Source organism: Oryctolagus cuniculus, chromosome 5 (genome assembly GCF_964237555.1).
Source record: "Oryctolagus cuniculus chromosome 5, mOryCun1.1, whole genome shotgun sequence".
NCBI classification, from domain to species: domain Eukaryota; kingdom Metazoa; phylum Chordata; class Mammalia; order Lagomorpha; family Leporidae; genus Oryctolagus; species Oryctolagus cuniculus.
Window position 1 is genome coordinate 25,895,964 of NC_091436.1, and position 13,343 is coordinate 25,909,306.

A 13,343-nucleotide genomic window follows, 5' to 3' on the forward strand; every position below is an offset into this window, starting at 1 on the left:
TAGGGAACTGTTGAGATGGGGGTGCGGAACAGGGTGAATGCTGAAAGGAAAGGCCAAGAGGTGGGCAGAACTGAACTTGGCAAATGCCAGAAATGGACATGGCCTCATTGACAGGACTTCTCACTGAAATTGGTTTCTGTGTCTCTCCTTCAAAACTTTCTTTTCCACGTTGGTGGCCATTGCTGTATGAACAACCAATGCCTTATATGTATAATTAGAAAATATATTAATAAGGGGCATTTTAGAATTTAATAATTAATAACAAATAACAAAAATATATTTTAAATTATGTCAGTTACCATTTCTCTTTAATAATTTTGAGACTACTTCCTAATTAGTAGAGATTTTTTAAAAAATTTCTACTTCAAAATACAGAATGTATTTTTAAGTCTTTATTACCATTGCATGGAGTGAACATTTTTAAGCAAAATGTTAAGTTTATTCAGTGGAAACAGTCATTCTCTCTGTGTCTGTTACTTTACATAAGCAGCCCATGGCCTATTAGCATGGAGTTCTGGCAGATTTTCAACATGGAAGCATGGGGTATGGGCGCTGCTGTTTCTTAGAGAACGCATGGGAAATGATTCTCTCTTTTTGTCCTACAGATGAAACCTGATACAGCCTTTTTATTTGGCAGCAAACTAGAAAGGAAACTAGTGGGAAGTATCTTAAAGGAAAGAGGGAAAGGAGATATGCATGGAGATAAGGATATTGGATCCAAACAAACTGAGCCAATCCGAATTAAAATCTTTGAAGGAGGGTAAGGAAACCTAAGTGCAAATGTAAAAGGGTCACTTGTGTCAGAGTACATGGTCCTGACATGGACAGAGTAGTGTCTACTCCAGTTGATTCATTTCTCGTCGCACTTTGAAGTCTGCCTGATAGTAGGTATTGAGTTTGTCCCTTTGCTTTTGGGACTTCCTTTTAATGAAAATGTCCCCAATATGTACAGTTTGTGCCTCTGCCTTAAATTTTCACACCTCTGACTTAAAATGGACCCTACTAAATTGGCATACTGTTGCTACTATCCAAGTTTGTTCATTCTTTGATATTTTAGTGGGCATTTGTGTTACTAATGGACGCATTTTTATTCTATGCTTGTAAAAATGAAATTGTACATAATCCTAGAAACTAGTTAATATGTTGGTTTTCTTTTATTATTACTTAAACTGTAGACATGACTGGAATTCTGCCAGTTCCATCAATGTCTTCTTTTAGTTTCAGGATCCAAGTCACGATATTGTAGCATATTGAGTTATCCTATCTCCCCAGTCTCTGATCTATAATAGTTTTTCTGTATTTGGGAATTTCTTTTTAAATGTTGACTTCGGAGCCATTGAAACTCAGTTAGTAAGAATAAATGGTTTTATTATACAAACAGTGAAGAAATTACGTATGTATTTAATAACTAGTTTTAGATTTTGATAGAAGTGTCTCTAAATCCAGTCACAAGAAAGGAACATTCCAGATTTGTGCTTTTAAATAAAAAAAAAGTTATAATATGTTAACCATATTCTGGGATTTATGATGTAACTATCCTATCTCTACAAAAGATCTATAATTCTCATACTTTCATAAACATGAATTTATTACAATTATATATGAATGACAAAGTACTGTTACTTGTTTGACTATGAAATGTTGAATGTTTGGTGAAATGAGATACTGATTTCTCACACAGTTTTACCAGTTTGGAGATTATTATTGTTTGTTCTCCCTTAGATTTTGCCACCTTCAATGTCTAGTGATTTTCCCTTAAACCACAGTTGTGTGTAATCATCAATCTTTTGATATCCATCATCTTTTAACATAAATGAGAGAAATATAGATTGTGCTTGTCCTCAGAGACCGAGAGGTCCCTGTGCTGGGTCAATACTTACATATTCAGCAGCCTTCATTGTGGTGCCCCTGTTCCACTAGATTAGTGAGATCTTCACAGTCACTGTTAATGGGGAGTCCATCTCCACTAATGAAGCACACAAGTGAAAAAGCATACATGAACATTTTAGTGCTGTGTTTTGATGATGCAAAAAAGTTAATGCCCAAATTTCATGTCCCACTGCTTTCATTTCCCTGTGCTATAGTCTATGTCCTGATCATTTCTTTATCTGTGACCCAGTTTTTTTTTTTTTTAAGAAATTTATTTATTTATATATTTGAAAGGCAGAGTTACAGAGAGGCAGAGGCAGAAAGAAAGAAAGGTCTTCCACCCAGTGGTTCGCTCCACAATGGCCACAACTTCTGGAGCTGGGCCAGTCTGAGCCAGGAGCCTGGAATTTCTTCTTGGTCTCCCTCATGGGTGCAGGGAGGGCTTGGGCCATCTTCTGCTGTTTTCCCAAAACACATTAGCAGGGAGCGGAATCAGAAGTGGAGCAGCCGGGACTCAAACCAGCAGCACCCGTATGGAATGCTGGCACTGCAGATGGCAGCTTTTCCCGTTACACCACAGCGCCGGCTCCTTTGATCCAGTTTTTGTCTGATGGTAGATAGGTGACCACTGCACTCTGTTACCACCTCTTGTTTTGGCCATTGCAAAACAAAAGTGATAACTTAAAAAAAAAAAAGTGTTACTAAAGACATTTTTAAGTGTGTATATTCCTTGTATTATCTAATTGATGCACTTAGGAATTCCATTAAATATATTTTAAAATTATTTTTAAAAATTCATTAACTGTCCTACCAAATAGATTCTTAGATCTGTCAACTATTATATTTTATCTGTACAAGTTTTTTTTACTATGCAATTAACATGTGATATAGAACTTTACTGTATTTTCATTCTGGAAGCAAGTTAACAGCTTAGATATTGAAATAAAATTATATTCTCTGGGAATAAACTGTATTTCCTATCAGTTGTGATGATGGACTACAGTAAAATTGAAGAATCCTTCCCTAGGATGGGAAGTTTTACTATTCTCTTAAATCTGTATATATGGAACACATGACATTTGTCCCCTTTATATAAGTAAAAAAGAAAAAACAGAAAAAGCTTTCTATAAAATTGTTTTATTCTACAGCCCTTAAGCAATTCCATCTAGTTAAGAGGCAGAGTAGTGAAAATGGAAAGTGGAAGATATTTTGCATCTGTAGGTTCTTTTCTACTTTATTACAAAAGACAATGTGAGATAAAAGCTACAGTTCCAACTAATTTTAAAGAACAGTTGGAATTGAATTCCTTGTTAAGGGGAGGAAATTTAAGGCAGCACAAGGCTTGTAAAATGTATTTGTATTTTTGACTCCTCTTAAATCTCACTTGGACTGATATTGACCAAAAAATAGATAATGTTAAGAGTTGCTATTTAAATATATGAATGGATTTTTCTGCCTTAAATACACCTTCAGTAGGTTGGATCATTAAAACTGAATTTGCTTTTATTCTTATATGTAGATTAACTAGGACAAAATAGGGGCGTTTGCAATGCTCTTAGAATGTTTTAAAAAATTGTGATTGTAGTGCCTTAAAGTGAATCTACAGTGAATTAGGGCCTTTTGCATGTCAGCTTACCTCTGGAAGTTATCAAAAGGTCCCTCTGCCCCCGAAAAGAATATTTTCATATGACATTAGAGCTGTAATGCTAGCCTGCGTGTGATTTGAAATAATGCTATTCACTGAATAATTTAGTAGAATGTTAGTGTATAATATGCCATGTTTCATTGTATTCTAGACAAAATGGAATGGTTGAGCATTGGGCAGGCTTCTTACCTTGGTTATCAAAGGAAATACCTAAGACTTTGTTCTTCTAACCAAGGTGATTAAACTAGATGACCTCAGATATCCTTTCAACCATCTCTATCAAATCCTTCTGGAAACAAATGCAAATTTGATTAAAAATAGACTCTCTAGTTCTCATTATGTAACAGCACCTTTAAGAAGCCTTTTGAAATTTAGATTCCACATTAGTACAGATCCACGCATGGGCTTTGGGAAGAGCAGATCAAATCTGTAGACAACAGTTGGTGAGCTGAGCTCAGCCTGTTTAAACCAGAAATTTCTGAGACAGTCCCGTGCCAGGATTTTAAAAATAGAGTAGAAACTTGCGATGAAGAATTCTATTATCAGTTATGCTTAATATAGCACTTGTAGAGGGCTATGTGTTTTGTACGTGCACATCTTAAATCCTGTCCTACAAACAAAGGATACAGGAGGATTTGAATATGTTGGTATGCTTTTTGGATGTTGCTTAATTGGAGGCTCTGTTAGGATTCACAAGTAATAAGGTGCAGCTCTTTGGGGCTTACGTAAGCCCATTTGAACATCTCTACTCTGAGTCCATAAATTTACACTTAATGGCAGAGCCAATTCTATTCTGAATTCCATGTAGAATTACATTCAGTTTACAGTGCCAAATCTATTATCTGGTTCTCTCAGGCATTTACTGCATAAATTTCAAGACTTCATAAAAGTAAGCTTGAATAATTATTTGTAGACGACCCTCATAAAAATTTGCCATGCAGATGATCAGCTTTTGGTTTGATATATAACACACTAAGAGTATTTGAAAACACACTGGACTCTTGTTTTAAAAACAGGTATAAATCAAATGAAGATTATGTATATGTCAGAGGACGTGGACGTGGAAAGTATATTTGTGAAGAATGTGGGATTCGCTGCAAGAAGCCAAGCATGCTAAAAAAACACATCCGCACTCATACTGATGTTCGGCCTTATGTATGCAAGTTATGCAATTTCGCCTTCAAAACGAAAGGTACAGTCTGATGTTTCTGGAGAGAAGTATTTTTTTATGGCTACTTGGAATTCTGAATACTATTTTGCAACTAACTTTGATCAGCAATAAGATGGTTTTGTTTGTGAAAATAGGACTCCATGCAATAAATGTATTTTCTCCCTCATGACCAAAGGATGTATCTGAGACTGTGAGGCTCCTTTTATGACTTAATTAAGAGCTATAGACTTAGATCCAGGCCAGTTGTCTCCAAAGGAAGTGGCTAAGAATTGCCTGGATAGCTATTACTTCATGTTGGAAATGTTATGTGGTCTAGATAATATTTGTACCGGTACTGAAACACTGCAGGGAAACCAAACAGGCAGTGGTATTAGAAGAGCAAGGCAGCAGCTGGGAAGAAATGTGCCCATGGTCAGTTTCAAGATTATAAATAATGTAGAAATCCACAGGCTCCCAGGTGGGCCCCTCCATCCACAGTTGCATTAATTATGCATTGAAATTTGATAGCTTCTGTTCCATGTATTTATCAGCACAGAGACAATTTCTTACTCTCAGGCCACAACTGTTAATCTCATAGAACTAGGATTTGCCTTCAAATGATATTCTGTCATTCCATTCAAAATCTGTTTGTAACAAGTAGATTTATACAAAACTATTTTACTCAACAAAGCTGCTTCATTTATACTTTTGTGATTTTGTAAGTCACGAAAATGTTCATAGGCCCATTGTTCTCAGAATACAAATAGTAGTGAATTAGAGGTTGTTTGACTTGTGTACAATGGATTCTGCAGACACAGTCCTTCACCAACCTCACATCATTTCCCTTGTTTTCACTTTAACTTTGCATACCATTTAATCTGCTCTGATACTCATCAAAAAAAAGTAGCAAATAAAATAACCCTTGATAGGAAAAAATATATACCCATTTTCTCTTGCAGCCAGAAGTCCTAAATTGTTACACTGATTCCTAAGAAGTGTAACTTATGTCCTTTCCTTTTTACACCTAGGCTCTTCTTTGTTTAAAAAAAAAAAAAAAAATCAGTGTTACAGGTGTACTTAATTTGAAGCCAAGACTGGAGAGAGTGTTCATTTGCATTTCAAAATAAATAAGGTCCTTTAACTACCAGCAACCTTTTCACAATCAAGCCTTTTGTCTATACCCTTACCAAGAGATTCCCAGGAGATAAGAAAATACAAATTTTGATTTTAGGAAATACTGCAGATTTCTCAGTCCTTATAAATGATATAGCTTCACTTGGTGTAATGTGTTTGCCATGGCTATAAATTTGTGAAAACCAGATGAAGACATGACACATTTCTAGCTATTTTTAAAAATCAGGTTCAGTCTGCTCTGAGCCATGATGCTGGAGGTTTAGCAGGACATAATTTGTTCTTGGTCATTATTTGAGTTTCCTTGTGTGTACCCTTTGGGTATATGCAAATGTCTCAGGATTTTTTTGTTTTAGAGATTTATTTTATTTATTTGAAAGAGTTACAGAGAGGATCTTAAAATGAGCCAAATATTCTGGAAACCCCAACAGTTTTTACCTTCAGCTACAATGCCCTTGCTACTTTGGCCTCCTTGACCTAATCCTTTACTTCAGAAACTCATGACTTAAACCAACCAGTGCAGGGTGGGCTTGTTTCACATCCCTATTCCTAGCTGCAAACCTTCTCTAAAGTTGTTAGCCCGCAGCCTGACCACTTCTTTGCAGTGGGTGGAGACAAAAACACAGAAGAAGAAACAAATATTAAAACCTAAATAAACAAATCATCTTGGTAGTTAGCATCCAGGAGCATACATAGGCGCAGCATACTTGCACCTTGGCAGAAGCAAATGATTTCCATTAACCTTATAGTTAAATTTAATTAATGTATCGATGCAGGAATTTTTGATGTATGTATAAAATTTTTGAACTCTAAAAATTTCACGTAATATTTTGATAAATAAGAATCATGGCATATTGGTAATATTTCTGTGTTTGGAGTTATCAAAATAGCACATAAAATTCATAAGTATAACAAGTAGCATGTAAATAATCAAGTAATATAAGTAAAATAATAAGCAACAGTGCCCCAGTTTAGACTTCTGGTTCCTGTAAGATGTTAACCATGAGATAAACATTTTTACAAGGGGGACAAAGTTTCCACCTAGTCAGGGAGCCTACTGAAACAGAGCACCTGTGGTATGCTGTGAAAGCTTCATCAAAGGGCACAGAAGGTAATAGGGACATTTTCACAGAAAGGAATGGAAAGTCTCCTTAGAACTGAATTTGTTCCTGGATCTTTTGGGAGAAGTTATATGGCATAGAATTTTATGTATGTTCCTGTTGTAGACCCTGGATCCAGAGTGATCACATCACTGTTTTTAAATTTCTTACATTCCATATGGTAATTATACAAATCTACAGATACACATGCGTATGTATACATATAATCATATATATAGTATCACTATGACATATTTGATATGAAGCCTTTCTTGTTCTTAGAATGATAAGAGTCTCAAGATAAATAAAAGGCAGATATTGCTGCTCCAGTATTTTATAACTTGTTGACATAAAAGTTTGCTAACATGTGCCAGACAAATAGGTGCTACATACTGGGAATAATACTCTCTAAAGCTAGTTACTGAATTTCTTTTATGGGTCTTTGAATTCACTTACAAGGTTGACCCTCACATTAGCTTATATATTTTTTTCCCTCTCACAAGTACAGATGCTTGGAGGTTAATGTATCTATCAATTCCTAAAAGATTGGGGTCCAGTGGATGTGTTGAGAATGTTGCTTTGGGAAATTTCTCAATAGTGTGTGACCCAGCCTGTGTTGCCTTGTTCATGGAGAGTTGCAGAAGGCCAGCCCTTCAATTAGATTAAATCCTTTCTGAGGAAAAAAAAAAAGTCTGGGATACTCAGTCTTTCTGCTCTGGAAAAGACACAACACTGGCTTGGAATAAAGAAAACCTGAAATTGGGCTGAAGCTCTCAAAGATTTATATCTTCAGAAACCAAATTGTTCTTGTTATGGTTAGAACAAGTAGTGGTGGATAGAAACAAATCTATGTCACTCCAAATTAATTCATTTCATGTTGAATTTTGAAGCAATCTTTACATTTTAGGAATCAAATGTTTCCTTTTGGGCTGTGTTTTCTAGGAAACCTAACAAAGCATATGAAGTCGAAGGCACACATGAAAAAATGCCTGGAGTTGGGAGTCTCAATGACATCTGTGGAAGATACAGAAACTGAAGAAGCAGGTATACCGCAATTTAGCTGACTGGCCTCCTCCCCGTGCACATTGGATGGAGCCTTGTGGCTGGGGTGATAAACTGTCATGTTTTTAAAAAGCTGATTACAGCTCATTTTCTTAAATACTAAACATGTAAAATAAATTTGAAGCCTTGAATTGCTTGAAACCTGATAAGGAGAAATAAATGCATTTCGGTTGTGACTATGGCCAGGGTACAGGTTGGGGAAGGCCTGGCTATGAAAATACTTCTGTCTCTAACTGTGAAAAAAATACAGTTGTATTTGCTTTGTGAGAGTGATTTAAGGTTTATGAAACTTATTTGGAAGTCTGAAGTGTATTTTAATGGATAAGTAGGAAAGCTAGTCGGAAAAAAATATCCATCATTAACTACATACAGTATATAACCCAAGAGCAGGCCAGCCCTCCTGAGATGCACCACTTATGCATAAGCTTGTACCTGAACCTGGAGAGAGATGAGTTGTTGCAGCATTATTAACATTATCCATACCCATTTGTTAGGGTTTTCTATGAGTGGGATGGTATCTGATGTGGAAGGTTCTCCTCTGGAGTCCTTATGGTAGGGTGAGGATGAGACCAAATGGGTTCATAAAAGGTCAGAATTAATGCAGGGTCAAGTAAGTACCCTGCAAGATTTGTAGGAGCTCAGAGGCATAACAAGACTGAAGGCTTGGGAAAAGCTTTTGGAAAGAGATAGGGCCTATCTGGGCTCCTAATCTTGACAATTGGATCTCAATTTCATTATCTTTATTCGATTGTTTCAGAAAATATGGAGGATTTGCACAAGGCAGCTGAGAAGCATAGCATGTCCAGCATTTCAACTGATCATCAGTTCTCAGATGCTGAGGAATCAGATGGTGAGGATGGAGATGATAATGATGATGATGATGAAGATGATGATGACTTTGATGACCAAGGAGATTTGACTCCAAAAACGAGATCAAGAAGCACTAGTCCTCAGCCTCCGAGATTCTCCTCCTTGCCTGTGAATGTTGGTGCCGTGGCCCATGGAGTTCCTTCAGATAATTCCCTGGGGCATTCTTCATTGATCAGTTATTTGGTTACTTTGCCAAGTATTCAAGTGACTCAGCTTATGACACCCAGTGACTCATGTGAAGATACTCAGATGACAGAATACCAGAGGCTGTTTCAGAGCAAAAGTACAGACTCGGAACCAGACAAGGACAGGTTAGACATCCCTAGTGGTATGGACGAGGAGGGCATGCTGTCTTCAGAGCCAAGCTCCTCTCCAAGGGACTTCTCACCCTCAAGTCGCCATTCCTCACCAGGATATGACTCGTCACCCTGTCGAGATAATTCACCAAAGAGGTATCTGATACCCAAGGGAGATTTATCACCTAGGAGACATTTATCCCCGAGGAGAGAGCTGTCACCCATGAGGCATCTTTCACCAAGAAAAGAAGCTGCATTGAGAAGAGAGATGTCCCAGAGAGATATTTCACCAAGAAGGCATTTGTCCCCAAGGAGGCCAGTGTCTCCTGGGAAAGACATCACGGCAAGAAGAGACCTGTCTCCTAGAAGAGAGAGGAGATACCTGACTACCATAAGAGCACCATCTCCCAGAAGGGCTTTATACCATAACCCGCCATTGTCCATGGGGCAGTATTTGCAAGCAGAGCCAATTGTACTGGGGCCTCCCGTAAGTATAATTCACTTTCTCTTTCTCATACATGAGTCAAAGCACATTGGAGCCTTATGATACCACACTAGTAACTGATGTATTATAACCTGGGTATCTCTCATGAGGAGGAGTGAACTTCACTACTGAAAATAGCAGGAAGACATTTTTATTTCATGCTATTGTCAGTAATGCAGTTGTTGCAGTACTCCTAGCATAGAGTTGCATGACAGCTGGGGATAGATGAGGATATCCTACGACCTTCAGAGCTTAACTAATGATAGACATGAGCTGGAACCTCTATGTGAATAAAAAGAGAGGAAGCCTTTGGAATGGCTTGACTGCACATACAGACATGCATCATGACATTTAGGTGTCAATTACAGATACTCTGCACCAAGTAGGGTTCGGACCCAGTTGTTAGCCTTGACTTTCCAAAAACTTGTATATGCTTTACCTTGGTCCATGGTAAGTGGACATGTGAAACTCTTCAGGGACCAGGAGAGGAGGGAATGATACTTGTAGTGTTCATAAATCAAGGGCACAGACATATCTGCTTTTCTTGCCTTTGTTACCACTCCATGCACTTGTTGAGTGAGAGCATGGGCCCAAGGGGATGTGGAGTTGGAAGAGCTAAAAGAGAATGAACAAGGGGATTTCTACGGCTTGCTTTCCTTGTAAATTAAGATAACAGCAGTAGAGATTGTGGATTTCACTTGAGCGGTAGGCTTAATGCAAATCCAGTCCTGCTTCATTCTATGGACACAATAGATTGTGATGTCTTAATTTGTGTAGGATTTTAAAAAGTGGATAAAACAGGCCCTTAGTATAGACAGGAGAGCTTTATCATTGGAGATTGTTGGCTTCCAATGAGTTTTTGTTTCCCATCTCTCCTTGTTGCACTGTCTTTGCTCTGGGTTTCTGTCCTGTGCATCAGTGAAAGGAAGTACTGCCAGCTCCCAGCTCTGTCTTTTCCCTGCCCTGGTGTCCAGCTCCCTCCCTCTTGTCACCTTCCTCTGCCCTTAGTTATAGGCTTAGATTATCACCCTTAAACTGTAAGGTAGCTCACTGCTGAATCCCCCTCCCTCCTTCTCTCTAAACCCTCTTTCCCCTGCTTTCTTCCCCCACTCCCTTTCCACAAGCATGGTACCAACTTTATCCTTATGATGCACATCCTGCAGAAATGTACCTAGCACATCAGGATGTAATCTATTTGCCAAGATAATAAATTAGCAAACTAAGAGAAAGAGGCACATTTCCATAGGTTTGTGTCTTGGCAGAAGTTGAAAGGAGGGGCTCTTCTGAAGTTTGTGCCATCACAGCATAAATAGTAAATCCCTTGGACTGCAGGATCCTGAACCCTCTCATTGAGAGTCAAATACCTGCCCTGGTGCTGGCAAGCTCTGTTAGTGGGGTATTTCCACCCTCGCTGCTGCTCCTCTTCCAGCACTGGCCGGTTAGATTGAGTGTGGCCTTTCCTTTAGTGTAAATACACTGGGGAAAAATAATTAGAGCAACCCACAGTCAAATTACACAAAAGAAATTAAGGAGTGGACTAGAAGAATGCATGTAATTTTTGTATATATGCCTAGAAAACTGTTGCTGGAAAATCTTGTGTTTGTTATGTTTTTATTAATTCCAGCTCACCTGTATATTTAAAAGAATTGTTAAACTTTACCTTTGATGGAGTCTTTGGTTGGTTACTCAGTTTAATCCTCTTTGGAGAATATATAGCCTACTGTGCTATTTTCATGATGTGAGGGATAGATAGGGGAATCCTCTATGGAAAGGGAACATTGGGTCCCAGGCACTTCCCATGGTTAATGCTGTCATTTAGAGGGTCAGAGGATGATTTTCAGCTTTCTGTAATATGTGAGAGTCTCGTGATCAGAGCAAAATGTGATAATGCTGTGAGAGATATTTCTCCTGGTTATTCTATGAGATGAAGGCTTTGTCTTCTCTGAATAATATATGAAGTTATAAAAATTGGAATAATGCTAAGGAATCCTTTTGATATAAATTCTGGTAGCAATACCTTGTCTCTATGCTTACTATCAACAAAGGGCCCACAGGACAGTGACTGTGGTGTGAAAAGTCCTTGTAGCCCAGTGTGACATACGTTCTGGCTCAGGCTGGAATGAAAGACCCAGGGAGAAGGTCTGGAGGGAGACAAGGTGCAGTCACTAAGATTCCTGCCACCTTGCTGTTTCTTCCCTAATGCCCTGTAGTTTGTTTTGATTTTTAGATAGAATAGAAAGGTAAGAGTCCTTTATTCATTCACCCAGTAAATAATTTTGAGGTCCTACTACATATGGTTCAAGGAAGAGGATGAAATAATGTTATGATTTCTGGCCTTACCTATTTTTAATTTGAGGGATAGAAAGAGAGACAGAGCTCTCCTGTGCTGATTCACTCCCCAAATACCTGCAATGATTGAGGCTAAGCTGAGGTCAAAGCTAGGATCTAGGACTCAATCCAAGAGGCTCTCACATTGGTGGCAGGAGCCTAATTTTCTTGGGCCATCACCACTGCCTCTCAGGTTCTGCATTTGTAGTAAGTTGTAGTTAGGAGCCAGAGCCAGGGCTCAAACCCAGGATTCTGATGTGCGACAAAGACCTCTTCACTGCATTGGCTCAGCATTGGCTTCCAAGGACTCTGTTGACACCCTGTTGGGGATATTAAGAGGGAATTTCAAAAAGTTCATGAAAAATAGCATTGAAAGATAAATTTATTTTGGTGTCAAAATTCAGAAATTTACATTAGGCACTTTTTAAGATTTTTTAAAAACCTTCATATACATGGATTTCAGAGTTTTTTTTTTAAACACCTAAGAGTAATTGTGTATTAATTACAGAGTTCAACCAATAGTTTTAAGTAGAACATAAAAAATATTAAAAGGGTAAAGTATTAAGTTCTTTTTTTCTTTTTTTTGTTTGTTATATAGTTATTTTTTTATTTAATAAATGTGAATTTACAAAGTGCAACTTTTGTATTGTTGTGGCTCCCCACCCCCAACCTCCCTTCCTCCTGTGGCCCTCCCCTCTCCCACTCCCTCTCCCATCCTGCCCTTCATCAAGTTTCATTTTCAATTACCTTCATATACTGAAGATCAACTTAGTATATACTAAGCAAGGATTTCAACAGGCTGTACTCACACAACCGCACAAGGTATAGGGTATTGTTCGACTAGTAGTGTTGTTTTTAAGTTTCATAGTAAAACACATTAAGGACAGAGATCCTACGTGGGGAGCATGTACCCAGTGATTCCCGTTGTTGATTTAACAATTGGCAGTCTTATTTATGACATCAGCAATTACCCGAGACTCTTGCTATGAGCTGTCTAGGCTATGGAAGCCCCATAGCCCAGCAGAAGGAACAGGCCATCAAGGAGAGAGGCACCTTTCTGTGAAGGGAGGAAGGAACCTCCACTGTGATACGGCCTTGACTAAACAAGTTCAGAGTCGGTGAACTCAAGGGGCTTCCATAGCCTAGACAGAGTGTTTTTTTTTTTTTTCACCCAAATAAACATCTTTAAATTTCATTTTTCATGAACTTTTTGAAAACGTTCTGTCTGGTACATGGGATATATACATACATGGATCTGTATGTGGGCATGTATGTATGTATGTATTTGTATATATGTATCTATTTATTATCCATACTTTTTCCATGCTGCATTTTTCTGATTGAGCTTTAAGTAAAAGTCAAAGTAGAGAAAATTTATTTCAAGTTCATTTGGAAGGTAAACAAGGAG

The 13,343-nt window shown here is 38.0% G+C and overlaps 1 protein-coding gene and 1 long non-coding RNA gene across 27 annotated transcripts in view; one reads left to right on the forward strand and one right to left on the reverse strand.

The window, feature by feature from the left end:
* The window catches only part of HIVEP2 (HIVEP zinc finger 2), a 216,982-nt gene that overhangs the window by 198,339 nt on the left and 5,300 nt on the right, over positions 1-13,343 (forward strand). For all 26 annotated transcript variants that reach the window (XM_051855304.2, XM_070073481.1, XM_051855303.2 and 23 more), the window contains 4 exons: positions 606-760; positions 4,531-4,706; positions 7,838-7,939; positions 8,715-9,610. In XM_051855304.2, coding sequence (XP_051711264.2) covers positions 606-760; positions 4,531-4,706; positions 7,838-7,939; positions 8,715-9,610 — 1,329 coding nt within the window. The remainder of the gene's footprint in view (positions 1-605; positions 761-4,530; positions 4,707-7,837; positions 7,940-8,714; positions 9,611-13,343) is intronic.
* LOC127493136 (uncharacterized) lies at positions 65-12,069 on the reverse strand. The gene is made up of 3 exons (XR_007923182.2): positions 11,948-12,069; positions 1,881-1,966; positions 65-201 (listed from the first exon to the last, which is right to left on the reverse strand). It is a non-coding gene; the product is annotated as an uncharacterized lncRNA (long non-coding RNA).